At 41.5% G+C, this 27,494-nt stretch overlaps 1 protein-coding gene across 2 annotated transcripts in view; it reads right to left on the minus strand.

Moving 5' to 3' along the window:
* Positions 1-4,214: 4,214 nt before the first annotated feature.
* Positions 4,215-27,494, minus strand: part of LOC144496106 (tyrosine-protein kinase TXK-like) — a 56,298-nt gene continuing 33,018 nt past the window's right edge. For both annotated transcript variants that reach the window (XM_078217087.1, XM_078217078.1), the window contains exons 7-15: positions 27,016-27,095; positions 24,703-24,836; positions 21,862-21,936; positions 20,069-20,240; positions 18,829-19,045; positions 18,202-18,266; positions 14,648-14,766; positions 11,345-11,502; positions 4,215-5,499 (exon numbers count right to left, since the gene is read on the minus strand). In XM_078217087.1, coding sequence (XP_078073213.1) covers positions 5,425-5,499; positions 11,345-11,502; positions 14,648-14,766; positions 18,202-18,266; positions 18,829-19,045; positions 20,069-20,240; positions 21,862-21,936; positions 24,703-24,836; positions 27,016-27,095 — 1,095 coding nt within the window. In that variant the 3' untranslated portion in view covers positions 4,215-5,424. The remainder of the gene's footprint in view (positions 5,500-11,344; positions 11,503-14,647; positions 14,767-18,201; positions 18,267-18,828; positions 19,046-20,068; positions 20,241-21,861; positions 21,937-24,702; positions 24,837-27,015; positions 27,096-27,494) is intronic.

Genomic DNA, 27,494 nt, shown 5'->3' on the forward strand with positions numbered 1-27,494 from the left:
AATGTCACAATAGCTTATCAACTATGGTTTCTTCCACCTATTCCCCATCCTAAATCCTTGCAATGTTCCTTCTTTAAGAGCCCATCCTAAAACTGGTATTTTGACCTAGAATTGAGTCATCTCCTCATGTCTCTTTCTTTGGTTTCTTCCATCTGTGTAAAACTCCTTGGAATGTTTTACTTTTTTAAAAGTGCAACTTAAGCACAAGTTGGTTTTGTTGATTTCGATAAAAATAACTTGTTTCAAATGTCATCTGGGTGCTTAATACCAAAAATCATCCAGACTCACTGCCTTTGAGCAGTGTGAAATCACGAGAGTGACTCATGCCGTGGTTTTCCTTGTGCTGTGGGTGGATATACATTTTCATTGGGTATTAATATTATACTTGCTCGGTGTGAATAGCCGGGTCAGCTCCAAACTCAATAGGTTTGAAATGTGAATGGAATAAGTTGCTCAGCATTGTTTATATGTCACTGTATAACGCGGGCCAACTATACAAACTTTCAGCTCAAGTATATGGGTTACACCAGTTTTAGTAGTATGTTCCAGACTGCCAATGTTAACCCATCAATACTGAAAAGCTTCCTTTCTCTAACCATATTGTTTTCTTACAAGACTTGGCCTTGCATGCAAGACATAAGACCATAAGACATAGGAGCAGAATTATGCCACTCGGCCCATCGAGTCTGCTCCGCCATTCAATCATGGCTGATATTTTTCTCATCCCCATTCTCCTGCCTTTTCCCCATGAACCCTGATCCCCTTATTAATCAAAAACCTATCTATTGTTGTCTTAAATAAATAAACATAAATCAATGAATAGAAAATAAATGTACATGTGTGTTGAATAATTCTAGCCATTACTACCAGGTGGCACAGTGGCACAATGGTTAGCACTGCTACCTCACAGCGCCAGGGACCCAGGTTCAATTTTGGCCTTGGGTCACTGTCTGTGTGGAGTTTGCACATTCTCCCCGTGCCTGAGTGGGTTTCCTCCGGGTGCTCCGGTTTCCTCCCACAGTCCAATAATGTGCAGGTTAGGTTAACCCTAGTGTCAGGCGGATTAGCAGGGTAAATATGGGTGGGATTGTGGTTGATGCAGACTCGATGGGTCGAATGGCCTCCTTCTGCACTGTAGGGATTCTATGATTCTACCTAGAAAATGATTTGGCCATTAATAGTCACTAAAAAAAATTTCAATGACTGAACATTATAGAGATTCTATTCCTCATCCTTCAGTGTCACTGTGACTCAATGGCAGCACTCTTGCCTCAGGTTATGTATGTTGTGCCCTCCTTCAAGGTTCGAGTGAGGAATCTACTGGAGGCATTGCATTTTCCTATCTTTCAGATGACATATTAAACTGATGTAATGTCTACCAGCTAGTTGTATATATTTAAAAAATGCCTTGATAGGTCAGTTCCCCTGATATGGGTGGCGTGGTGGCACAGTGGTTAGCACTGCTGCCTCACAGCGGCAGGGACCCGGGTTTGATTCCCGGCTTGGGTCACTGTCTGTGTGGGAAGTTTGCACGTTTTCCCCCATGTCTGCGTGGGTTTTCTTCGGGTGCTCCGGTTTCCTCCCACAGTATGAAAGATGTGCTGGTTAGGTGCATTGGCTATGCTAAATTCTCTCTCAGTGTGCCAAACAGGCGCCAGAGTGTAACGACTAGGGGATTTTCACAGTAACTTCATTGCGGTGTTAATGTAAGCCTACTTGTGATACTAATAAATAAAATATCATGGCGAACTTTATCACTCCACCCAAAGCAGATTATCTATTATTTGTTCCACTGTTGTCTGTGGAATGTTACTGTGTGCAAATTGATTGATGTGTTATCCTACAAAAACAATAGTGATTTAACTTGCGGTGAAGTGCTTTCAGATGTCCTACATTTGTGAAAGGTGCTACATAAATGCAAGCTCTTCTCACCAGATATTTATCCAGATCCTTTTTAAGTGGTTGGTTGTGCTCTCTATCAACAATTGCTGCATATAGGGTAGATTTTGATTTATTATATTTTAATGTAAATGATTGCTTGGCTAGAAGACCTAGCGCAATGCCAGGCAGAGTGAATCACACACGTCACAGAGTCGCCCCAACTTTTAGGTGTTTACGTGAGCAGAAATTGGGGTCCAACGTGGACACCTCATCCTCCCTGCCTAAATTACCCTCACTCAGGTAATTATTTATACTGATAAAAGGAAAATCTGTCCTCAATGAAAAAGAATCTACACAACTTCAAAGAAAACACTTATAATTGATCATCTTTTCACTGATTCATACTTTAAAAAGCAAAATTTCCATTTGACCTTTAGTTGGAACTGAAGGGAGAATTTGAGATCCATTAGTTGCCTTTGCCTGCTTGCTCTTTCTCCAGTCTATCAGTTGCCTGCCTCCCTTTCTCTCTCTCTCGCTCTCTCGCTCTCTCACTCTCTCACTCTCACGCTCTCTCTCACTCTCTCTACGTTCCCCCTCAATTCTTTTTTACACAAACCAACTGACAGGAAATATACCTTCAACTGGCAGAAAAACTAATGTCACATCTGCACAGGAAACTGAAGGTTCGCACCTACTCATTTCTCACATAGACTCATAAGGTCACAGTGTGCCACATGCATATTTAATATTTATAAATTGCGCCATTAAATTGTCAGAGGTTATGGTGATACAGACTGTATGAGTTCCTTAAAGCTTACATTTACTGGGTCGATCCACACCATGTTCTCATTTCACGAAGAGTTACGCTGAAGGGGGAACTATTGGCATTTTTTAAAAATGTATTCATAGGAAAAGAACATCACTGGCTGGGCCAGCATTTATTGCTCATCCCTGATTGCACTTGAACTGAGTGGCTTTCAGAGTCATTTAAGAGTCAATCACATTGCAGTGGTTTTGCAGTTACATGTAGGGATGACAGACTGGAGGAACCCATTGTGTTCTGGCTTAGAAAGAGCAGTCATGCTTAGGTTCACATCCCCATTTTTTGTCCATAACGCTGTAATTACTTCATCCTCAAGAATTTGTTCAAAGCCCTTATAAAATAATTTTTGGAATCAGCTTCCACCAGCTTTTCAGGTACAGCAGTCCATATCCTGACCACCCACCATGTGAGAGCTACCGGGCCTAATAACCTTTTACAACACTGGACCGAAGGCTCAGAGAACTGAGGCTGGCCTTCTAACTCGACACTTGTCCACCTCCATGACCACCTTTGACTGCTGCCAAAATCAGCAAGCCCGACTCAAGCATACCCTGTCCACCTTGAGCAAAAACTGTGCATGCAGGGATTATTTCCATGAAGGTGAGTCTGCCAGGTCAGCTGATCTGCTCACTCGTGCTTCCTGACTACATGGTGAAAATCCAGCTCACTATTGAGGCTGATCTGTATGAATAATACTGTATCAATGAAAATATTACTTTTAGCAATTGTCTACATGCAAATATACATGATGTGACAAAGAAAATATATATATATAATGTATCCATATATTCAAATATATACATCTTGTTGATTGCAGTTAAGTTAAACCCTATTAGTTTTACACATCACCACCCTGCAACACCCATCCCCATTCCCACCTCCCACCTCCACCAGCAACACAATGAAAATATTTGAGCATTGCCAAAATTTGTCCCCCTATGCCAAAACTATAGTTAAGAAAGCCCACCAACAACTTTCTCAGAAGACGAAGGAAATTTGGCATGTCAGCTACGATTCTCACCAACTTTTACAGATGCACCATAGAAAGCATTCTTTCTGGGTGTATCACAGCTTGGTATGGCTCCTGTTCTGCCCAAGACCACAAGGAACTACAAAAGGTTGTGAATGTAGCCCAAATCCATCACGCAAACCAGCCTCCCATCCATTGACTCTGTCTACACTTCCTGCTGCCTCAGCAAAGCAGCCAGCATAATTAAGGACCCTACGCACCCTGGACATTCTCTCTTCCGTCTTCTTCCTTTGGGGAAAAGATACAAAAGTTTGAGGCCACGTACCAACCGACTCAAGAACAGCTTCTTCCCTGCTGCTGTCAGACTTTTGAATGGACTTATCTTGCATAAAGTTGATCTTTCTCTACACCCTAGCTATGACTGTAACACTACATTCTGCACTCTCTCGTTTCCTTCTCTATGAACGGTATGCTTTGTCTGTATAGCGTGCAAGAAACAATACTTTTCACTGTATGTTAATACATGTGACAATAATAAATCAAATCAAATCAACAATTTATTGAAACAAATACATTTAGGACCAGCCTTCATTACCCAAACTTATTTTTTAACAGAATAAAAGTCTTGTAGTTTTTCCAAATTTTCATTATTACATACAACTTGTAAATATCACACATAAGATATACTTCAGACAAAGTGAATTATAAACAGAAGTAATATAAACTTTTTATATTACAAATATTTGTTCGAGGATGACTACAGAGTTTCAAAAAAGTGTAAGCTCGCAGACCATGTTATAATACAGGGTGGGGAACGTATTGAGATAGGTTATTACATGTAGAACAAGTTCACCTCATCCAAGTTATTCACAGGACAGAAAAAAATATTAATACTATTATCTATTAATACCAGTTTGATCATTACATTATTTAATAGATTCCCTTTTAAATAATGAATGTTTGCAAGTTCCTCAATGGCCTATTGCAGAATGTTTATTGCTGTTGATTCTGATAGCTACGCATGTTTGCATCACTTTCCTATATGCTACCCAGAACAGTACAATACTGAACAGCTAATGGCCCTATATTATCAAATGATATATCCTGCAGTATTGGTTTTAATGCTATCTTTTAGGTTGCTTCTTTCAATTATCATTTTATAGTTATATAGTCCATGCTAGTTTTTTTTAAAAACTTAATAAAGTTTAACTTTTTGCATACTTCCTAGTGAATATGTGACAGATTTCGACTCTTTAACAAAACTAAAGCTTAGTTGCTGTGATAACTTTAAATAACCACTTTCATGACCAAAGTAGCATACATTTAAATAATTGCAATAGATTCTATCAGCTCAGACAGTGAGAATGCCAATATTAATATCACTTACAAATATCCCCGAACCACGATTGCCACAAATCTCCACTATACTTTTTAAACAAAACTTATATATTTTGTCATATCGTTGTCTTGCATTCTTTCTTGAAACTTGGTCTAATATTGCACTTAAATGCTGGGCAATCTGATGCGGTGAAGAAAAGGACACTATTCCAGGTATTTGATACTCATCCATTTTGCTTTCATCTCCTCATGGCTCCTGATGGCTGTCCATAGTCAATACTTGGTAAGTGGCTATTGGATGGCCAGTTGCCTGGTAAACAAAAATAGACAAAATACCTACGCAGAATGTTTTTGAGTGTTCTCAATATATTTTCATTCCACATCCAGGATTTTGAACATGTGAGATGCCACCTTATTTATATCCATTCACTGAGACCTCGTTGATTAAGTCCAACAATTCACCAAAATTAGGACGTCCATCTGGTTTCTGAAAAATATTTTTTAAAAAAGCTACAGTGATCATCTGCGCAGGAACTGTCCACGAGTATACTGTGCCCCTGACCTCATCTTAAATCTCTGAGACTGAGGCATGACAACATTTGGAGAAATCCAAATAGCTCCCTGCCATTCTGTAAAGGATAGCCATGGATAGTCTATACAAAGTCTGAACAATCACGCTAATGTACTGGCAAAACGGGATAAGTAGGGAAGTGAGCGTTCATTTAAACTGGTGGGGGGAGCAGGGAACAAGAAAGCAATCAGATGGGCAAATAGAAAGTTAGAAATTGATCTGATTAATATTTTAAAAATTCCCAATGTAGCTCAGGAATGTCATGATGCCACCACCTCCCCTTAAGCTCAAGCTTTATTTCCAACCCCCATGCTGTAGTCTACCCAATCACAACAGAGTTGCGTACATGCATATTTCCCAGTAATACTCCAGTGGGTATTTTAAAGTTAGAAGAGAGCTGACATTGACATTTTAAACTGACACTGCTTATAGTAACATTAAAATTAAGTTTGAAACATTACAAAGAACCTTCAAGGGAAATTCCATTGTCACATATGACATCAAAGGTCATCTTTGTTGTTGAGACAACTTTACGAAGTATATAGTGTGTCCTAATCCTAGTTGATCACCTATAACTTAATTAGACAGTAAAGGATGACATTTCAGCCAGCCCAAGACATTGGGTGGGCTTGGTGGGGGGGTTGGGGGGGTGGGGGGGTTGGGGGGGGGGGGGTGGTTGGGATCTACAGGTTAATTCTGTCGTGCAGGGGTAGGTGCTACATTTTGGAAAGCAACCCAGATCAGAAGCTATCCTTAGGGGAGGTGTTGGCATCGTGGTATTATCACTGAATTAGTAATCCTGAGACCCAGGGTAATGCTCTGGAGATTTGGGTTTGAATCCCTTCATGGCAGATGGAAATTTTGAATTCAATAAAAATCTGGAATTAAAAGAGAAATCATTGTTGATTGCTGTAAAAGCCCATGTGGTTCACTAATATCTTTTAGGGAAGGAAATCTTACCTTACCTGCCCTGGCCTATATCTGACTCTAGATCCAGAGCAATGTGGTTGAACCTAAAATGGTTGCGCAAGCCACTCAGTGGCTTAGGGGTGGTCAATAAGTGCTGCAATACCCTCATCCCATACATTTAAAAAAAATGTAACATGGGTTGTCTTTTGAGAAAAGGTTGAGCATGTTGGGTCTATACTTAATGGAGTTCATATTGAAATATTAGATGTTGAGAGGATATTTTCTCTCATGGGAAATCTAGAACTAGTGTGCACAGTTTAGAAATAAGGGGTCTCCCAGTTAAGATGGAGATTGAAATAAGAAATGAGTAGAAAAGTTGGAGGGTTGTTGGTGTTTGGAATTCTCTTTGACAGAGGGCAGTGGAGGTTAGGTCATTGAATATATTCAAGGCTAGGTTTGACAGATTTTGGGTTATGGTTTATGGGGCCTGGGAGAAAAGTGGAGTATAGCCCACAATCAGATCAGCTACAATCTAATTGAAAGGTGGGACAGGTTTGATGGGCTAAATGGCCTACTTCTGGCTGCTATTTCTTATGACCTGACTTCACAAGTCGAAAACGCAGTGGATCCGGGTTGCTTCCCAAAATGTAGCACCTACCCCTGCACGACAGAATTAACCTGTAGATCCCACCCCCCCATCAAGCCCATCCAATGTCTTGGGCTGGCTGAAATGTCATCCTTTACTGTCTAATTAAGGTATAGGTGATCAACTAGGATTAGGACACACTATATACTTCGTAAAGTTGTCTCAACAAAAAAGATGGCCTTTGATGTCATATGTGACAATGGAATTTCCCTTGAAGGTTCTTTGTAATGTTTCAAACTTAATTTTAATGTTACTATAAGCAGTGTCAGTTTAAAATGTCAATGTCAGCTCTCTTCTAACTTTAAAATACCCACTGGAGTATTACTGGGAAATATGCATATACGCAACTCCGTTGTGATTGGGTAGACTACAGCATGGGGGTTGGAAATAAAGCTTGAGATCACCAACAAGTAATTTCCATTGCTTGATCTGTGAAAAATATTCCAACTTCACCACAAGAAATTATAAAGAAAGGTTTGTATTATATAGCATCTTCTACGATCTCAGGTTGTCTTAAAACATTTTACAGGCAATGAAGCATTTTGAACTACAGTAACTGTTGTAGGAAATTCACAGCCAATTTGCACATAGCACAAAAAACAAAGTGATAATGATGTAGGATAAATGGGGACAACAGGGAGAATTTCCCTGCCCCTCTTCAAAATAGTGCCATAGTTCTTTTTACATCTTTTGCATCCTGTGATTCAATTCATCCCAACTTGTGGGCACAAGGGAACCTTCATGCCTGGGAGTGGGAAACCCGGTCACGGGCATTCGGCCTCTGATATTCGGGTAAGCGTTCTCCAAGGCGGCCTTCGCGACACACGACAGGGCAGAGTCGCTGAGCAGAGACTGATAGCCAAGTTCCGCACACACGAGGACGGCCTCAACCGGGATATTGGGTTCATGTCACACTATTTGTAACTCCCACAGTTGCGTGGACCTGCAGAGTTTCACTGGCTGTCTTGTCTGGAGACAATACACATCTTTTTAGCCTGTCTTGATGCTCTCTCCACTCACATTGTTTTGTTTCTTAAAGACTTGATTAGTTGTAAGTATTCGCATCCCAACCATTATTCATGTAAATTGAGTCTGTGTCTTTATATGCCCTGTTTGTGAACAGAATTCCCACTCACCTGAAGAAGGGGCTTGGAGCTCCGAAAGCTTGTGTGGCTTTTGCTACCAAATAAACCTGTTGGACTTTAACCTGGTGTTGTTAAACTTCTTACTGTGTTTACCCCAGTCCAACGCCGGCATCTCCACATCGTGGGAAACCTATCATGGTGTTTCATTGGTGACCCCTTTAATTCATTAGTTGGAATTTCAAAGCAGCAACATGCCCCTAGCAAAGAAGAGACCTTGGAAGGAAGGGACTTATGAAATTTGCATTGTGATCTTCAGTGGAAGAGACAGGCATTCTCAGCAAAGTGATTGCTGCCTGAGAGGGTCAATGAATCAATGAACTTTTCCCAGCAAAGATTTTGGATCTTTATAAAGCTACTGGGGCAGTCACATTTGCTCTCAATAAAGGTGAAATACATGGCCTGAGGATTCTACAGAAATTATCCATCAGAAGTACAGAAGAGGGAGGAGCAATGCTCCTTTAAAGAGTCACTTTAATCAGGCTAGTGTCCAGCTCAAACCACTTGTTTTTCAAATTCCAGCTCCACCTCATGAAAATCTTCCCTTTGACCCTACACAAATCTAAGAATTTCAAAGCCACAATTGTATTATTTGCTGCATTTTTTTACAAATAGACAGGAACGAGGATGCCCAGTAGGCAGTGCCAGGATGCCGAGTGAGCGCTGCCAGGCTGGCACTGACCCCGACCATCTAGGGACTTCGAAAGTCTCCGATCTCCATGATGAGGCCATCATATCGGATCTCCCACTGGTGGAGACCAGCATGACATTTAAATGATGTCATTGATATTTAAATCGCCTTTGCGCCCTTTCGGGGCACAAAGCCAATTTCGCTGTCAAAACAGGGCCTGTACAAAGAACAAAGAACAGTACAGCACAGGGACAGGCCCTTCAGCCCACCAAGTCTGTGTCGACACAGATGCCTCTCTAATCTAATATTTTCTTGCCTCTACATGGTCCATATCCCTCTATTTCCCACCTATTCATGTATCTATCCAGATGCCTCTTGAACATTGTTACAGAATCTGCTTCCACCACCTCCTCCAGCAGCACATTCCAGGCATTCACCACCCTCTGTGTGAAAAACTTGCCCCTTACATCTCTTTTAAACTTTTCCCCTCCAACTTTCAACCTATGCCCCCGAGTAATTGATGCTTCGACCCCGGGAAAAAGATTCTGACCATCCACTCTATCCAAGCCAGTCATAATCTTGTAATCCTCTATCAGGTCCCCCTTCATCCTCCAGTGCTCCAATGAAAACAATCCAAGTTTGTTCAACCTTTCTTCATGGTTTATATCCTCCAAACCAGGCAATATCCTGGTAAATCTCTTCTGCACCCTTTCCATCCTTCTGGCAGTGCGGCGACCAGAATTGTACACAATACTCCAAATGCAGCCTAATCAAAGTCTTATACAGCTGCAACATAATTTTCCAATTCCTATACTCAACACCCCGACCGATGAAGGCCAGCATTCCATACGCCTTCTTGACCACCTTGTCCACCTGAGTTGCCACCTCCAGCGAACTGTGGATCTGCACGTATAGATGCTAATATTTCTAAGGGCTCTACCATTTACTGTGCACTTTCCTTCTGCAGTACACCTTCCAAATCGCATCACTACCCATTTGTCCGGTCCGATCGGGGGAGGTGAGAAACCAGGTACATTTTTTTGCCTCTCACCTGGACGTGCCACCTCACCTCGCCAGACATCAAGCAGGACGAGGTTGTAAGATCGCGCCCAAAATCAAGAAAATTCTCCTGAACATACTCTGGAAACTCTTGCTAACCTTGGCCCTTTACACTATTGTTATCCCAGTCTATATTACGATAGTTAAAGTCCACCATGTAACTACTCTATAGCTTTTGCACCTCTAGAATTTCCCTCAACTTTGCTCCTCTATATCTTTCACACTACCTCACTAGTTGGTGGCCTAGAGAATAAACCCAGTACTGTAATGGTATCTATTGTTTCTTAACTCTAACCAAATAGGTTCAATTCTTGGCTTCCGTAGCTCCAGCACTATAATATTTTCCCTAATCATTACCGTCACCACTCCTTCTTTCTTTCCATCCCTATCTTTCCTGAACCGCTAGTATCCAGAAATATTTACTACCCAGTCCTGTTCTTTATTGCCACAACATCATATTCCCATGTGGCTATCTGCACCTGTAGATTTGCCATACTTCTGTATTTACGTGCACGCACATCACCCTAATTTAAATCTTATTGCATTCCTTCTTAGTCAGACCTCACCTGCTACCTATTTCTTATTCTGATGTTATCTGCTTCTCTGTATCCTTGTTTATCGTTCTTCGTGCACACCTGGTCCCCATTCCGCTGCCAAGTTGGTTTGCTCCTTTTCTGATAGCAAACAGCAAACTGCCCGGTGGGGACAATGTTGCTGCTCTGTTCAGGTGCAATCCATCTGCACAATATATGGTCCCAATGTCCAGGAATTTAAAGTCCTTTCTTCTACATCATCTCTCCAGCCACACATTCACATGCTCCAACCCTGTATTTTTATATAGCATGGCACAGGGAGTCTATCTTTGATATCCTGCTTCTTAGTAGTTAAACCTGTCTGCAAGATCTCATCCCAGTTTCTACCTCTGAATGACGACTGGTTATTCACCTGCTTCCTCCTGCATCTGCTCAGTGACATCTTTGACACAAATACCGTGGAGGCAACATACCATCCTGAAAGATTGCCTGTGGCCACAGAAATGCCTATCCAAACTATTGAATCCTCTATCACTACAGCTTTTCTAATCTTCCTCCTGTTCCCATTCCCACCTCCCATATACAGTGGAGTCACCCACAGTGCTGTGGATTTGGCTGTGTCTGCATTCCCCAGATAAACAATCACTCCCACCTGTATTCAGAACGATTGGAGAGCGAGATACACTCACGGGACTCCTACAATATCTGCCTGATCCTTCCTGACTGTCTGGTGATCACACATTCCCTCTCTGCTTCTATACTCTTAAGCTGCCTTGTGACCATAGTGACAGCATGTTGTAACAAAGAGAAAATAGTATAAAGAGCTGCAGTAGCAACTGACCTCATGCCAGCAGCTGTACATGATTTGATACACCGTGAGTGAAGCCAGTGACGGTCGATAGAGCCGTTCTCCTCGAGATATCTCGTCCACAACCTCAGCATTTGACTTGTTCTCAAAGGGCATTCTACCCTCAGTGAAAACTTCCCACATCAAAACACCTGAAAGGAAAAAGAAAGAAAAATGGAGGATCAGTAGAGATTTAAGAATGTTAACTCAACTAATAGAATCAAAGTAGGAGACTGGGTTAGGTGGAAATTCATCTGCGCTTGTTGCTTTGCAGGCAGTGCACACAGTAAGTTGGAGTGATAAAGCTGCCCAAAATTGGATCTGATGAAGAAAGTTTCCTTGACATCAGTCCTAAATCCTTAATCACAGTGAATTTGTCTTGGCTTAACTTGAAATAGTGTCTGAGTTTCATTTATTTTCTACATCGTTTAGTTTAATTTTATTTGTTCTTTGGATATGAGCATTGCTAGTTAGACCAGCATTTATTCCCTGTGCCTAGTTGCCCTTGAGGAGGTGATGGTGAGCTGCATAGAAACATAGAAGCCCTACAGTGCAGAAAGAGGCCATTTGGCCCATCGAGTCTGCACCGACCTCAATCCCACCCAGGCCCTACCCCCTTATCCCTACATATTTACCGCCAATCCCTCCAACCTACGCATCTAAGGACACTAAGGGGCAATTTTAGCACGGGCAATCAACTTAACCTGCACATCTTTGGACTGTGGGAGGAAACCGGAGCACCCGGAGGAAACCCACGCAGACACGAGGAGAATGTGCAAACTCCACATAGACAGTGACCCAAGCCGGGACTCGAACCCAGGTCCCTGGAGCTGTGAAACAGCAGTGCTAACCACTGTGCTACCGTGCCGCCCCTGCCTTCTTGAACATGTTTCAGTACATGGTAGTGTAACATGTAGTGCTGTTAGGGAGTTCCGGGATTTTGGTCCATTGACAGTAATGGAAGGTGTTATAGTTCCAAGTCAGGATGGTGTGCGACTTGGATGGGAACTTGTAAATAGTGGTGTCGCCATGTGTCTGCTGCCCTTGTCCTTCTAGACAGTGGAAGAAACAGGTTTGGAATGTGCTTTTGAAAGGGCCTTGTTGAGTTGCTGCAGTGTGTCTTGTAGATGGCACACACTACTGCCACTGTGTGTCTGGGGTGGAGGGAGTTAATATTTAAGATGGCGACATTGTCTTGGATGGTGATGAACTTTTTGAGTGTTGCTGGAGCTACACTTATCCAGACAAATAGGCAGTATTTCATCACACTCCTTATTTGTGCCTTGTAGATGGTGGACACACTTTGGAGAGTGAAGAGGTGACTTACTTGCCACAGAATTCCCAGCTTCAACCGTGCTCCTGCAGCTACAATATATGGCCAGGGCCCAGAGCCTTTGCTCTCAGCAGTCATTTCCTGACATCACATGGAGTGAATCAAACTATCTTTAGGATGGCATCTATGATGTACAGACATCAGGAGAAGGCCGAGTTTTGCCACTCAGAGCTGCCTGAAGATGGTTACAAATGCTTCAGCCTTGTCTTCTGTGCGGTCGCCCTGGCTTCACTTATTATTGAGGATTGGGATATAATTGGAACCTCTTCCTTTGCTTAATTGTCCACCATCATTCACAACTGAATGTGGCAGGATAGTAGAACTTTGATCTGATCTATTGGTTGTGGGATTGCTTAGCTCAATCTATGGCATGCTGTTTGTCGTACATGCAAGTAGTCCTTCAATGTAGCTTCATCAGGTTGGCACCCAATTTTTAGCTATGCTTGGAGCTGCCCCATCATAATCTCCCACATTCCTCAATTAACCAGAGTTGATCCCCAGTTTGAAGGTGATGGTAGAATGAGGGATATAATAGACCATGATGTCACAAATAGTGGTTGAATACAATTATGCCACTCATGGTGGTCCACAGCAACCCATGGATGCCCAGTATTGAACAGCCAGATCAGTTCTGAATCGATATTAGTCTGTCCCATTTAGGTGTTGGTGTCTCACAACACAACATTTAACATAATCTAGATTTATAACATCCCAAAAAGGATTGCCTTCTTTTGAGATTAAAGAAACCCACTTTCTCCTTCCAATCTACCCTCATAGCCTGGTCCCGTAACATTGGAGAAGAAAGTATATAAAAGTAACATTGTGGATGCTGCATATCTGAAATAAAAAACAGAAAATGCAGGTCAGCCAACATGTGTGGAGAGAGAAATAGAGTTAATGGTGGGATTCCAGCCAATGCTTTTCCTTTCTCTGCAGATGCTGCCTGACGTGTTGAGCATTTTGTTTTAATTTTATTGTGAATATATGTAGGTTGAAATATTTCTTGCCCGGATGATCAAGGTAAAGAGTGAACTGAGAATTATACAATTTTCCCTTGATTGTCTAGCAATTATATTCTGCTGATTTAGCAATAGAGTTCAGCATTCTGCTGTGAGTTGATTGGTTCACCACATTACCTGAGAATGTTGACACACAAGTGTTAACATATCTCTTCCAAAGTCTCCTTCAACTATTTCAAAAATGTACAGAAAAAGCATGCCAAATAATGTACAGACCCTACAACCATATTCCCATGTATTACATTTCCTCCGCTGTTGTTCTATCCATTACAAAGTTGATTTCATTCCTTTTGTAGGTGCCGAATTGCCTTTAAATCAATCTTATCCCCCACAATAGCCAACCCAAACTCGCCTTCCAGACCAATGTCATCTACGAATTTGACATTGCCTGTATTGAATTTCTGGGCTATGTTTTTGTTGGAAGCAGACCGGCGCTTTGAGATTTTCCATCAGAAGGACAAAAAAGTGGGGACAAATAACATGTCCATCAAAATCTGAATGAACATAATGTAATGGATTAAAATCAGAGCAAGGTGTAACATCATGCACTTCACCTTAGGAACACTTTGAAGTCAGGAATACATGTAAGGCTATTCTGGCTGCAGTGAGGGCATTAAAAAAATCAATTACATAGGCTAAGGAGTCATTTAAAATAATTAATGAACAGCCTTAACTTTGGTCCAATGCTGAAGCCCCCAGCCATCAGACACAGAAATCTAAGGATTGCTCCCAAGGTTCCCTACCCACTCCAATACAGTGATCAGTAGAAACGAATAGGTATCAGTTGGCCTCCAAGCGGAAGGAAAAGCAAATTACATTTCTACGCACTCATCACAAAGCTCTCAGAGCTGTGTGTCTCACATGCCAACCGGCCTCAAAAAATATGTAACGCTCGAAAGAATTTTAATCCCACAAGTTCTCTGAACAAATAAGAAAACATCTTACCAAATGACCAGATATCCGACTTGCTGCTGAATTTAGAAAAGTGAAAGACCTCAGGGGGCGACCATTTGACAGGAAACTTGGACCCTGTTGAGCTGGTGTACTCATCATCAAGGACATACCTAGGAAACAGACACTGGTGTTGTTTTAAATAGAAATTCAGCAGAAAAGAAAAATTGTTTGGAAAGGAAATCAATTACATGTCAGATCAAGTTATATTTGAAACTAGAATCACTTTTTGGCATCTCAAAGTGCACAGTCCTGACTTTATTATGAAAATAATTCTTTTAGTTTAGTATAGATTAAAGAAAATTAAGATGCGAAGAAAATTATTTGAAAATTCATTGATCTTATTATGTTGACTGCTAAGCACAAACATCAAAAGATCTCTTTCAACCTCACCTTTAGCTATTTTGATAACATGAAGAAACAAAATGCCAAATAATGGGTTTCAATACCGGAATGTCTAAAGAATGACTTTATATTTGTATTGATCTACAAAGCGGATTACTGTTAGCTCTGCTGAGCTAAGCAAAATAGAATAAGTAGGTTCAAGGGACAATTTGATTTCATAGAAACACAGAAAATAGGTGCAGGAGGAGGCCACTCAGCCCTACGAGCCTGTACCACTATTCAATATGATCATGGTTGACCATGCACTTTCAGTATCCCACTCCCGCTTTCTCTCCATACTCCTTGGTCCCTTTAGCCACGTCCAGCTCCCTCTTGAACATATTTAACAAACTGGCCCCAACAACTTTCTGTGGTAGAGAATTCCACAGGTTCACAACCCTCTGAGTGAAGAAGTTCTTCCTCATCTCAGTCCTGAATGGCTTACCCCTTATTCTTAGACTGTGACCCCTAGTTTTGCACTTCCCCAACTTCGGGAAGATTCGTCCTGCATCTAGCCTGTCCAGTCCCATCAGGATTTTATATGTTTCTATGCGATCTCTCATTCGTCTGAATTCCAGTGAGTACAAGCCTAGTCGATCCACTCTCTCTTCATATGTCAGTCCTCCCATTCCAGGAATCAGTCTGGTGGACCTTCGCTGGACTCCCTCAATAGCAAGAAATTTCCTTTCGGAAGAAGGGATTGAATAATATGGTGAGTGGGTAGAGTTAAATTTACCAATTCTTGGATCATGGAATGGATCATGGATCATGGAATCCTACAGTGCAGAAGGAGGCCATTTGGCCCATCGAGTCTGCACCAACCACAATCCCACCCAGGTCCTATCCTCTTAACCCTTGTTTTCAACTTGTTAAAATTCCAGGTAGAAATAGTGTCAGATATTACTGTACAAATTCTTAATGCAATTGCATCAAATTCTTTGCTATTTTAAAAGCGATCATTAACCAGTTTGTTTTCAATTATTATTTGCCTCCATTCAGATTACATTGAGACATATTAGCATGCTCAGGTTAAATATTTATAAGGTATTGCCCACCTCATCTTCATTAACTCATCCATCACAGACAAGTTGAAGCAGAAACTGTTCTGGCTTAACTGAGTTCTGCCCACTCAATCCACAGTAGGCATGATATTCAACTGCTGGCATCACTTACATGCTTGCAGCATGTTGTCACCTTCACAGACGTCTTACCCCCATGAGATAAATGAATTTCAGGTCACATGCTGAAGGGCAATGCTGATTGGGTAGGGAGAGGGTTGAAGAAGGCAACAGGGGTTAGAAGTTGGGGGAATAAGTGAGGAGATGGAAGATGGGACAGCGCTCCTGGGTTTTCCACCCCGGTGCTGTGGCTACAATGTATACTATCTACAGCATGCACTCCAGCAACTCATGAAGATTATTTTGACAGCACCTCTCAGTTCCATAAGCTTAATCACAAGAAAGACAAGGTCAACACCATCATAAGATCACCATCACCTCCAAGATCTCCTCTAAGTAGTATACAATCCTGACTATGTCAAAATCCTTGAATTACCTGCCTGAACACTCTTGTCGGACTAGGGGTTGGCAGCAGCTCAAGGAGAAGGCCAGCTATCACCTTCTCATAAGAAATGTACAAGAAATGCTGCCTTGCTGGAATGAGAACAAGTAAAAAAGATATTCTCAGCTCTTGTTCCTCTATTGTCATGTTCTCTGATCCAAAAGTTACTTTCTTTCACAAAACTAGAAATTGCGCAGTTGTTCGTTTTACTCAATTGTTAGTACATCAGAACTGATCAGGTTACTCTTTTGGGGTGGCATTATTATTAAAAATACAAATCTGAATTACCTTACAATAATTAGTAGTTTGCATTTGGCACTGATGTTCTGAACACATAGCAGCCAGTAATTATATCATAATGAATAGCTATTACCCATAGCTGAAAAGTCTCTCAGGAAGGAAACTTGTAAAATAACATCCGGTCTACACCTGCCTGCATCAACATCTACATTTACAGACAAACACCACATCAGACTATTCTTGTATATTATTGTGAATAAACTGCAAATAAAACAACAACTTGCATCTATATAGTACCTTTAACATAGTAAAAGGTCCCCGGTGTTTCACTCAGAAATATCAAACAAATCAGACAAGCATGGATAGCGGTGGCTAAACTACTCAATTGGAGGTCCCAGCTCAAATTGAATGCATCTCCTGGGGTCACGTGTGCAAGTGCCCTGCTTCCAGCTGTCCCATTTTCAATGCAGATGAATTTCTGGACTATTGTTTGGCAATATATTTTTTCACCAAAATGCATCTAATAAATTAATAGCCGTAAAACCTGTAATTAATCTGTTGGGTTACAAACTGTCTTTCTCGGTTGAAAGGTAAGCAAGTGCTTTGTTTATGTGGATATTTTTATGAATTGGTAATTCATTGCATCCAGTATTAGTTCCTTTATTACAGGTAGTGTCTCAAATCCAGCTATCCTAAAACCGGCAATGTCTGAAAGCCAAACATGTTTTTAAACTGCCATGTTTGAATTGTTATTGTTGTTGGATAAGTAAAATAATTTAACGGCTTGTTGAGCTAGGTGCTTCATTGTGGTGGCGTGCCAACTAGTTATCGGCTTTGCGTCCCTCTCTGTACCCATGCACCAAGTGATGGGAACAACAATTGACCTAACTGATCTGGCCCAAACAGCCCAACCCAAGCTGTCTGACCTGATAACTGGCAAGATCCAAAATCCAACACAGACTCGGTCACGCAGTTGGCAGTTTTGAGACATTATATCTTGCTAGAAAAGCATGCGGTAATTCCATTGTAATTATAATCATCAAACAAGGATAAAATTACATGAAAAATATGTGAAACACATTGCCCAATGAAACTGATAACAAAACAAGATCTGAATTCCATTTGTGAACAACTCTAAAACAAATATATGGAAGAGAGCAATAATCTCATCTCAATCTTCAGATGACTACAAAAATGACTTCATTTCAGCAATTTATGAATACCTTGTTGAGTTTACTGCCTAACAAAGGTTCCATCAAGACCCCAAGAAAGTTAAGTAGCATCTGTTAGCATTCAATTGGCAATGGTAATCTTAAAGAAACTTTAAATTAAATTTAGAACTCCATTTCTGAGAAAGAAGTTACCTTGCCATTCCAAAATCAGATACTTTCACCACATTCTTGTCACCCACTAAGCAGTTCCTGGCAGCCTAGTTATAAGAAGAAAAGAACAAAGTTATTGATTAATTCCATGATTAACAGATTTCTACTTTGCCTGCGTAGTTAGATCTGTTTCTGAGTCTACAAATTATTAAATAGCATGCAGAAAAAAATTCCTATTCCCACATATTGTACCATACAGGCAAAACACATAGATGTGGATAGATTCTTGGTAAGCAAGGGGGTGATAGGTTATCGGGGGTAGGTGGGATGCAGATGTGAGGTTACTATCAGATCAGTCACAATCTTATTAAATGGCAGAACAGGTTTGAGGGGCTGAATGGCCTACTCCTGTTCCTTGTTCATAAGTTCATAATTTTACCTAATTTTAGAAGTATATTATTTCAGATTTGAAATCTAAACTAAGCATGATCCTGGATCTACAAATGGTTCTTCATAAGAGAGAGCAATGTGTGATAGTGCTATTCAGCACACACACATTTACTTTAACCGACTATCTTGTAACAGATGCTGATATTCTACAAATAGCACCCTAACAGATTGATGGTTAATACTCCTGAACTGAGTTATAACTGTAGTAGGAAGGCTTACCAAGTCCCGGTGAATGAAGTGGTTCCTCTCAAGGTACTCCATCCCTTCGCACACATCTTCACAAATACCCAGTAAGGCTTCTTTGAGGAGTCGGCCTTGTCTCTGTCGCAAATAATTGAGTAGACAGCCATTTTCCATGAACTCAGTAACTATACAGATTGGCCGCTTTTGTGTGCAAACCCCATAGAGCTGCACTAAATTCGGATGGGATAATCTCCTGAGGAAAGAAAAAAGCATTGATTAATGTCATTTTGAGCAGCATATGAAAGCTGTAGAGTTCTTAAACTCTTTTTTATGTTTGAATTTAAATTGGATCACTTGATCCAAAGACTATAATCAGTTTAATATTGATCCCAAGTTAATGGGAGCAGGTATTGACAAAGTTAAATAAATCTATAAATATATTCTCCTGATGAGACAGTGCGTGAACAAGAAAGCCACTACAAATGCTGAAATCAGTCAGATATCCAAAATTAGTGCCATTGCATTTAATATATTAACAACGAATAAACTTGAGTCTTGATTCATACTGTGTTCAGAAGCAGCCAGCTGACTGTTAAGTTAATTCCAGTCTTATGTCTTTCCTCATAATTCCCATTTTCCCATAATTAGTCTGCCATAAATCTGTCCACTCTCAGATAGTTGCATTAGAGGGGTTATTGGGGAGTGTGGAGGTGGAAATGTGATTGGAAAATTCCCCACCAATTCCTTCAACTTCCTGAATTTCTGTCAGACGTGACAACAGACATCGAATATGTTGGTCCCAGTATGAACGAATGTGATTCGAAGTCAGTGGCAATAATGGGGTACCTTTTTTGTTACAAGTTATATAATCATTTTGATGTTGATAATGTCAGCATGTTAATAGTGAAGCAAAGGGCCAATGGAAAAGCTTACATTTTAAATCCGTCCACATGGAAGAGGATCATTCACTTGAGCTCAATTCATTCTTTCAATACGTGACCTTTAAATATTAGGCACAGAATTCCTTCCCATGGACTCTAAAATTCAGCCTCTCTGGCAAAGGTGAGAATACCACTGGAAGCAGAACTGAAAAATGCAAATTGACTGTCCTCAGGATATTGTCTGTGGTCAGCCGCATGAATCTCTTGAGGATGGAGGTTCTGCCCTACCACCCTTGCCCTGACACAGTAAAAAGAAAACTTTCCACCTATGTCTTCCTTTCTTTCTTTTTCACACACATACCTCTGGATTTTTTTATACAACTAATAACACTTACATCATGACCTTAGCTTCCTCGATAAAGTCCTCTTCTGACATCGAACCTTCAGAAATGGTTTTAATGGCTACTTTATTTGTAGCTCTCCATTTTCCTAGACGCACCACCCCAAACTGTCCACTTCCCAGCTCTTTCATGAAGGTCAACTCAGATGTGTTGATCTCCCATTTTTCTGTTTGAAAAATCAACTTTAAGTAATTCAGCATCTAACAACAACTTGCATTTATCTAATGTATCCAAATGAAAATGTCTCAGGGAATCGCTCAATTTGCATTAAAAAAAACTTCATTGGAATATCACAACATGAAATGATAAAACGCAATCAACAAATGAGATAAGAAAGGTTTAGAAAGACACTGAATGCTTGTGAAGTTGTGGCAGAAGATGCTGAGGCTGAGTGCTAGGCTGGTAAGTTTGGCAGTAGACCTGTAGCTCGTGATACACTACTGCTTGATGAAATTAACTAGATCATTATAATACAATGCGTATTAACTCAAAAATGTATTGGTTATGGCAAACCTTTGAACTAAACTTGTGATTACTTTTAAACTATTCACATTATCCACAAGTAATAATTTCACAAGTTAATATATGTCTGACATGACATCCTTAGTTAACTATTCCATGCAGTGCTTCTCCACTTAGCCATTGGAAAAGCCAAGGCTCTTCCAGTTCATAGAATCATAGAATCCCTGCAGTACAGAAGGAGGCCATTCGGCCCATTGTGCCTGCACTGACAATAATCCCACCCAGGCCCTATCCTCGTAACCCCGCGTATTTACCCTGCTAATCCTCCTGACACTAAGGGGCAATTTAGCATGGCCAATCAATGACACCCACACATCTTTGGACTATGGAAGGAAACCGGAGCACCCGAAGGAAACCCACACAGACGTGGGGAGAACGTGCAAACTCCACACAGTCTCCTGAGGCCAGAATTGAACCCGGGTCCCTGGCACTGTGAAGCAGCAGTGCTAACCACTGTGCCACCCCAGATGATGAGCCAGAGAACCCACCCTCCAAGCTTCAAGTACACAAGACTTTTCAAGAATAATCTTCTTGGAAGTTAAAGGGGCAGATTTGATCACCTGAACAGACAGGATCACATACACACAATGGAGACAACACTGGCTTCCTGTTCATTGCAGCTTCCTGCTTTGGTGAATTAAACATAGACTCATAGAATCTACAGTGCAGAAAGAGGCCATTTGGCCCATCGAGCCTGCACTGACAACAATCCCATCCAGGTCCCATCCCGGTAACCCCACATATTTACAGTCCTAATCCCCCTGACTCTAAGGGGGAATTTATCATGGCCAATCAACCTAACTCACACATCTTTGGACTGTGGGACGAAACCCACGCAGACAGGGGGAGAACGTGCAAATTCCATACAGTCACCCGAGGCCAGAATTGAACCCAGGTCCCTGGCGCTGTGAGGCAGCAGTGCTAACCACTGTGCCACCGTGCCATCCCAGTGTGGGACCAAGCCAGACTAGGCACTGCTCCATTCAGACATGACCCATACTATCTGTGATCAGCTAGCAAATGTTGAAGGGCCAGATTCTCCAACCTCACCTGCAGCTGGGATTCTCCAGTCCCACTGCAGTGAATAGAGTTTTGACTAAGCGCCAAATTCTCCGTTCTTGCCGGGGTGTGAATAGCTGGAGAATTCCGGCCAAAATCTTGAATGTTTTTGTTCATCATGACCGCTTTTCATATTTACCGCCTTAATGGAAAGGGAATTAGGATGTTAAATCTTTTACAGGGATATAAAGAATAACAGACAATACCATAGCTGAAGCCAGCTGTTGCAGGAATGCATCTTCCCATTAGGCCAACAGGATAGCGGAATCTTGTGACAAGGCCTAGGCAGTGTTATGGAATAGAAAGTATAAATATGCATAGATTATTATTTCACCAACCACATTCATTTCTGTTCATCATTATGCTCAGATGTTTATAAAGTACAATTAAATTAATAACACTGTCTGTTCAAGTCAAACCCAGCAGTACATTCATGTCTTGTACAGTTATAATTGCTCTGTGTTATGGCATATGAAGTCACCACAATTAAGTGAAAAGTAACGGCATTGCTCAGAATGCCCCAAGTGCTCCACAGTAAATTACCTTTAAAGTTCTTATTACTTTTGTCCTAGGATGTGGGTAATATAACAAGACAATAAATTATTGTCCAATTGTCACCTAGTGCTGAGGGCATTAACAATCAAGCATAACTTTTTTTATACATTTATGAGATCTGGGCGTCGCTGGCTAGGCCAGCATTTATTGCCCATCCCTAGTTACCCTTGAGAAGGTGGTAGTAAGCACTCTCTTGAAAAGCTGCAGTCCCTGTGGTGTAGGTACACCCACAGTGCTGTTAGGAAGGGAGTTCCAGGATTTTGACCCAGTGAACAACGTCAATATAATTCCAAGTCAGGGAGATGAGTGACTTGGATGGGAACACCTCCCGGAAACACCCACCAAGTGTGTGCTCAAAGATGCAGCTCTAGGATCTGCCATGCAAGGACCCACAGAACCTATATCCAATAACACGGCGTTTCTTAGGCTGACAATCACACTCATTTATGAGTGATCGCCATAGAAGAAGACTCAAGGATAGCAGTTAGAAAAAGACATGCATTTACATAACTCCTGATTGCGGTTCACAGACCACAAAGTACATGTCCAAACCGCATTACACAGCAGTAACCTGCTCACAGATGCTCAGTTGGGGTTTCGCTAAAGCTCCTGAACTCATTTTAAGCTTGGTCCAAACACAAACAAAAGAGCTGATTTTAAGCAGGGAAGTGAGAGTGACTACCCTTGACTTCAAGGCAGGTTTTGACCAGTGGCACCAAGGAGCCCTAGCAAAAGTGAAGTCAATGGGAATCAGGATTGGAGTCATAACCAGCACAAAGGAAGATGGCTATGTTCACTGGGGGTCAGTCATCTCAGTCCCAGAATATTACTTCAGGAGTTCCTCAGGGTAGTGTCCTAGGCCCAACCATCTCCAGCTGCTTTATTAATGACCTTCCCTCCATCATAACATCAGAAGTGGGGACATTTGCCGATGATTGCACAATGTTCAGCACCATTTACAACTCCTCAGATACTGAACCAGGCCATGTCCACTTACAGCAACACCTGGACAATATTCAGTCTTGTCCTTACAAGTGACAAATCACATCCGAGCTACACAATTGCCGGGCAATGACCAGCTCCAACAAGAGAGAATCTAGCCATCTCCCATTGACATTCAATCACCGAATCCTCCACCCACCATCAACGTTCCCACTGGCCAGAAACTGAACTGAACTAGCCATAAACAATAAATATTGTGGTTACAAAACCAAGTCAGTGGTTGGGAATTCTGCATCAAGTAACTCACCTCCTGACTCCCCGAAGCCTGTCCACCATTTACAAGGCACAAGCCAGGAGTGTGAAGGAGCATTCTCCACTTGTCAGGATGAGTGCTGCTCCAACGACACTCAAAGTTCAACACCATCCAGGATAAAGCAGCCTGTTTGATTGACACCCCATCCACAATATTCACTCTCTCCACCACCAACACACAGTGACAGCAGTGTGTACCATCTACAAGATGCACTCCAGGAACTCACCAAGGCTCCTTCAACAGTATCTTCCAAAACCATGACCCACCTACCTCCTAGAATGATAAGGGCAGTGAACACATGGGTACACCACTATCTGCAAGCTCCCCTTCAAGGTACACACCATCCTGACTTGTAACTATATTGCCCTTCCCCCACTGTGTCAAAATCCTGGAACTTGCTCCCTCCCAGATACCCTCGCGAGATGGACTGCAGCTGTTCAAAAAGGCAGCTCACCACCACCTTCTCAAGAGTAACTATGGACAAGCAACAAATGCTGTCCTTCAATGACACTCACAACCCATGAAGGAATAAATAAAATGCAGCAGCCATCTTGAACATGGCAAGATGTTGCAAAGAGAAGAGATGAATGAGTATGCAGTCTAAAATTTAGTAGTGTTGATTGTGTTAAGCAATGTTGCCAAGGAAAGCTGCCTAGTGTTCACCACAACCATTATGTGCGGGTTACGTTGATTGGCCATGCTAAAATTGCCCCTTAGTGTCCTGAGATGCTTGGTTAGAGGGATTAGCAGGTAAATATATAGGGATATGGGGGTAGGGCCTGGGTGGGGTTGTGGCTGGTGCAGACTCAATGGGCCAGATGGCCTCTTTCTGCACTGTAGGATTCTATGATTCTATGAGATTCATAAGAGCCAAATGAATAACGGGACCAGGCAGAAAAGGCCTTTGTTTAATGACTCACCTAAAGGATGGCAGCTGCCGCAGTGCAGTACTGCCTCAGCACTGCCTGAAGTGTCAGCTTAAATAATAAGCTCAAACTCCTGATATACAGCTCACAACCTCCTGGCCCAAAGGTAAACGTGTTACCAACTTTGCTAAATTGACACTTGACATAATCATTATGGAGACTGTAGTTATTGGGGCTTCAGTCTTTCATCAAATCTATTGCTGATTAGGACTCTTGTACCATCAAAATCCAAAATGAATCAATATCGACAATCCACACATAACGGCGTTTTGTATTTCAAATATGTGCATAGCATCATATTTACACTGTACCTGCTGCGTTGTGTTCATGATACTCAATGAGTTCAGGGATGGTATCAAATAGATGTTTTTCTGCCACGTAGAACTGTCTCTTTGATGTCTGCGTCTGTTTTATGTGGTAGTGTCTGACTGATCCATTTTGATCACTGTAGAAACATATAAGGATCATAACTAAACAAACATGTTGAAATATTCCTTTCTTAATGCCTTCGAGAATATTTCCTCACTGGAAGCAATGGAACCAAAGGGAAATAGTTGTCATTAGTTACAACGACATCATTGTCGACTGCTCATGTTACTGTATTTTCTACCACAAAGTGACATTTACTAGCCTAGTAGCAAAAGTCAATAAGATAAAAATACTCTGTGTCTTTCTGTGAGTTAATGATTCTGTAATTTCTACGTTAATGCAATGTGGTTTTTGTGTCACGTTGCCACAACATTTGCTGTGGAACTGTGCTATTAAGTCATCCATTTTGAAGCAAATTTTGGCATGAAGCCTAAGACCACCTCAAGAAGCTCGTCTAATAAAATTTCGGTTTCTGACAGGTGACTATATAAATTATATATTTTCCCAAAAAATTACCAAGGGTGCGATCTTACAAAAAAATTCTAAGTGCCAAACGAGCGGGAAAATGGGAGAGAATGGCGCTGGTTTTTGCAATGAGCTGCAAGTCTGCAGACTCTCAAATACAACTTTAAAATGACAGTGTAATAAAGGAAAATGTTATACAGATTTTAATGTGTCAGATATGAATGCAACTCTGCTTTGTCTATATGCATGCAAGTACCGAGCTCTATTTCAGCTTATTACAGTGTGGGTGGAGGCAGTATAATACTCAAAGTGCAAGAATTGATGCAGATGATTCTTCCAATGTGTATCACTGTAATTCATAAAGCACCTGAAGTATTACTAGGCCACAAAATACGGAAAACAAATGGAAGACGTCCATGGGGTCTTTAGAAGCCCATGTGTTTCACCCTAGGTCTCTGAAGCTGTCATATATGTTTTGTGTATTCATTCATGGGTGTGGCGTTGTTAGCTAGGCCAGTTTTTATTGCCCATCCCTCATGTCGCGGCTGAGTGCTACACTTCAGTGAAGCTGTGACTATTCAATTCTGGAACATTCATGTCCTGTGAAAAGAGGACAAGCTTTATTTCAGGTCAGGAAATTGGCCTGAAGATTGATCTGTGATAAATCTTCCATGATGTGGAGATGCCGGCGTTGGACTGGGGTAAACACAGTAAGAAGTCTCACAACACCAGGTTAAAGTCCAACAGGTTTATTTGGTAGCACAAGCCACTAGCTTTCGGAATGCTGCTCCTTCATCAGCTAAGTGGGAGTTCTGTTCACAAACAGGGCATATAAAGACACAAACTCAATTTACAAAATTCTCAATTCTCCAAGGCGGTCTTCAAGACACACAACAACGCAGAGTCGCTGAGCAGAGACTGATAGCCAAGTTCCACACACATGAGGACGGCCTCAACCGGGATCTTGGGTTCATGTCACAACTTGCCTGGGCTTGCAAAATCTCACTAACTGTCCTAGCTAGAGACAATACACATCTCTTTAACCTGTGCTTAACCCTCTCTCCACTCACATTGTCTGTACCTTTATGACTTGATTACCTGTAAAGACTCGCATTCCAACCATTATCTTGTAAATTGAGTTTGTGTCTTTATATGCCCTGTTTGTGAACAGAACTCCCACTTAGCTGGTGAAGGAGCAGCATTCCGAAAGCTAGTGGCTTGTGCTACCAAATAAACCTGTTGGACTTTAACCTGGTGTTGTGAGACTTCTTATCATAAATCTTCCATCTCAGGTCAGAATTAGCTAGGAGCTGAAATAAGATGTGTCCTTATTTTATAGATGGCATCTGGACCCTTGCCTTGTGGACAGTAGTCATGCTGTAATATCATGATTGCTTTGATCAGTTCTAAACTCGATAAACTCCAGTCTCCATGAAGTGGAAACGCTTTCTGTCCATGTGTTCTTTAGAGTCTGGAATAATCGAGTAATATTTTCAAGGTGAAAGGGTATTGCACAAACTCGGATCAATGTGGACATGTCTACTCAAAGGGAAAGTATTGGTGTGCATAATATTGAAAAGGTTATTCTAATCTTCAGGTGGCGCATTTGAAATGAACTTTGGGCTATGCCCACTGAAGCATATCCTAACTTAGGCAAACAAAATAACAATTACACAAAAATAAAAGCGGTCCACAAAACATTACCTATTTTTATAGTTGCACACTCAAATTAAAACACATACAGTCATAATGTTACGGTTGAAATTTCATGAAATAAAATCATTGATTACCCTCCAGCTTTGGTATAAACAGACACGGTGTAAACCCCTTGCTGGCTGGAGTCTCTGACGATAAAAGCCCCTTCTTTAGCCTGAAAGAAAACATACACAAGGATATATATTTTTTCAAATAACTAACACTTGCAAAAGATTTAGGGTGATGAAAGTTCCTGCGAAAATCCCCTAGTCGCCACACTCTGGCGCCTGTTTGGGTGAATTTAGCATGGCCATTGCACCTAACCAGCGCGTCTTTCAGACTGTGGGAGGAAATAAGAGCACCCAGAGGAAATCCATGCAGACACGGGGAGAATGTGCAGACTCTGTACAGACAGTAACCCAACCCAGAAATCAAACCCAGGTCCTTGGTGCTGTGAGGCTGCAGTGCGTTAGCCACTGTGGCACCCCTTGCACTTCTAACAAACAAGCTGCCTTTTTTACACCTGTCAAATATTGCAATCAAAGGAAAAGAAAACAGCTTGGTGCAAAGCTTG

The sequence above is a fragment of the Mustelus asterias genome, chromosome 1 (assembly GCF_964213995.1).
Source record: "Mustelus asterias chromosome 1, sMusAst1.hap1.1, whole genome shotgun sequence".
Taxonomy (NCBI): Eukaryota; Metazoa; Chordata; class Chondrichthyes; order Carcharhiniformes; family Triakidae; genus Mustelus; species Mustelus asterias.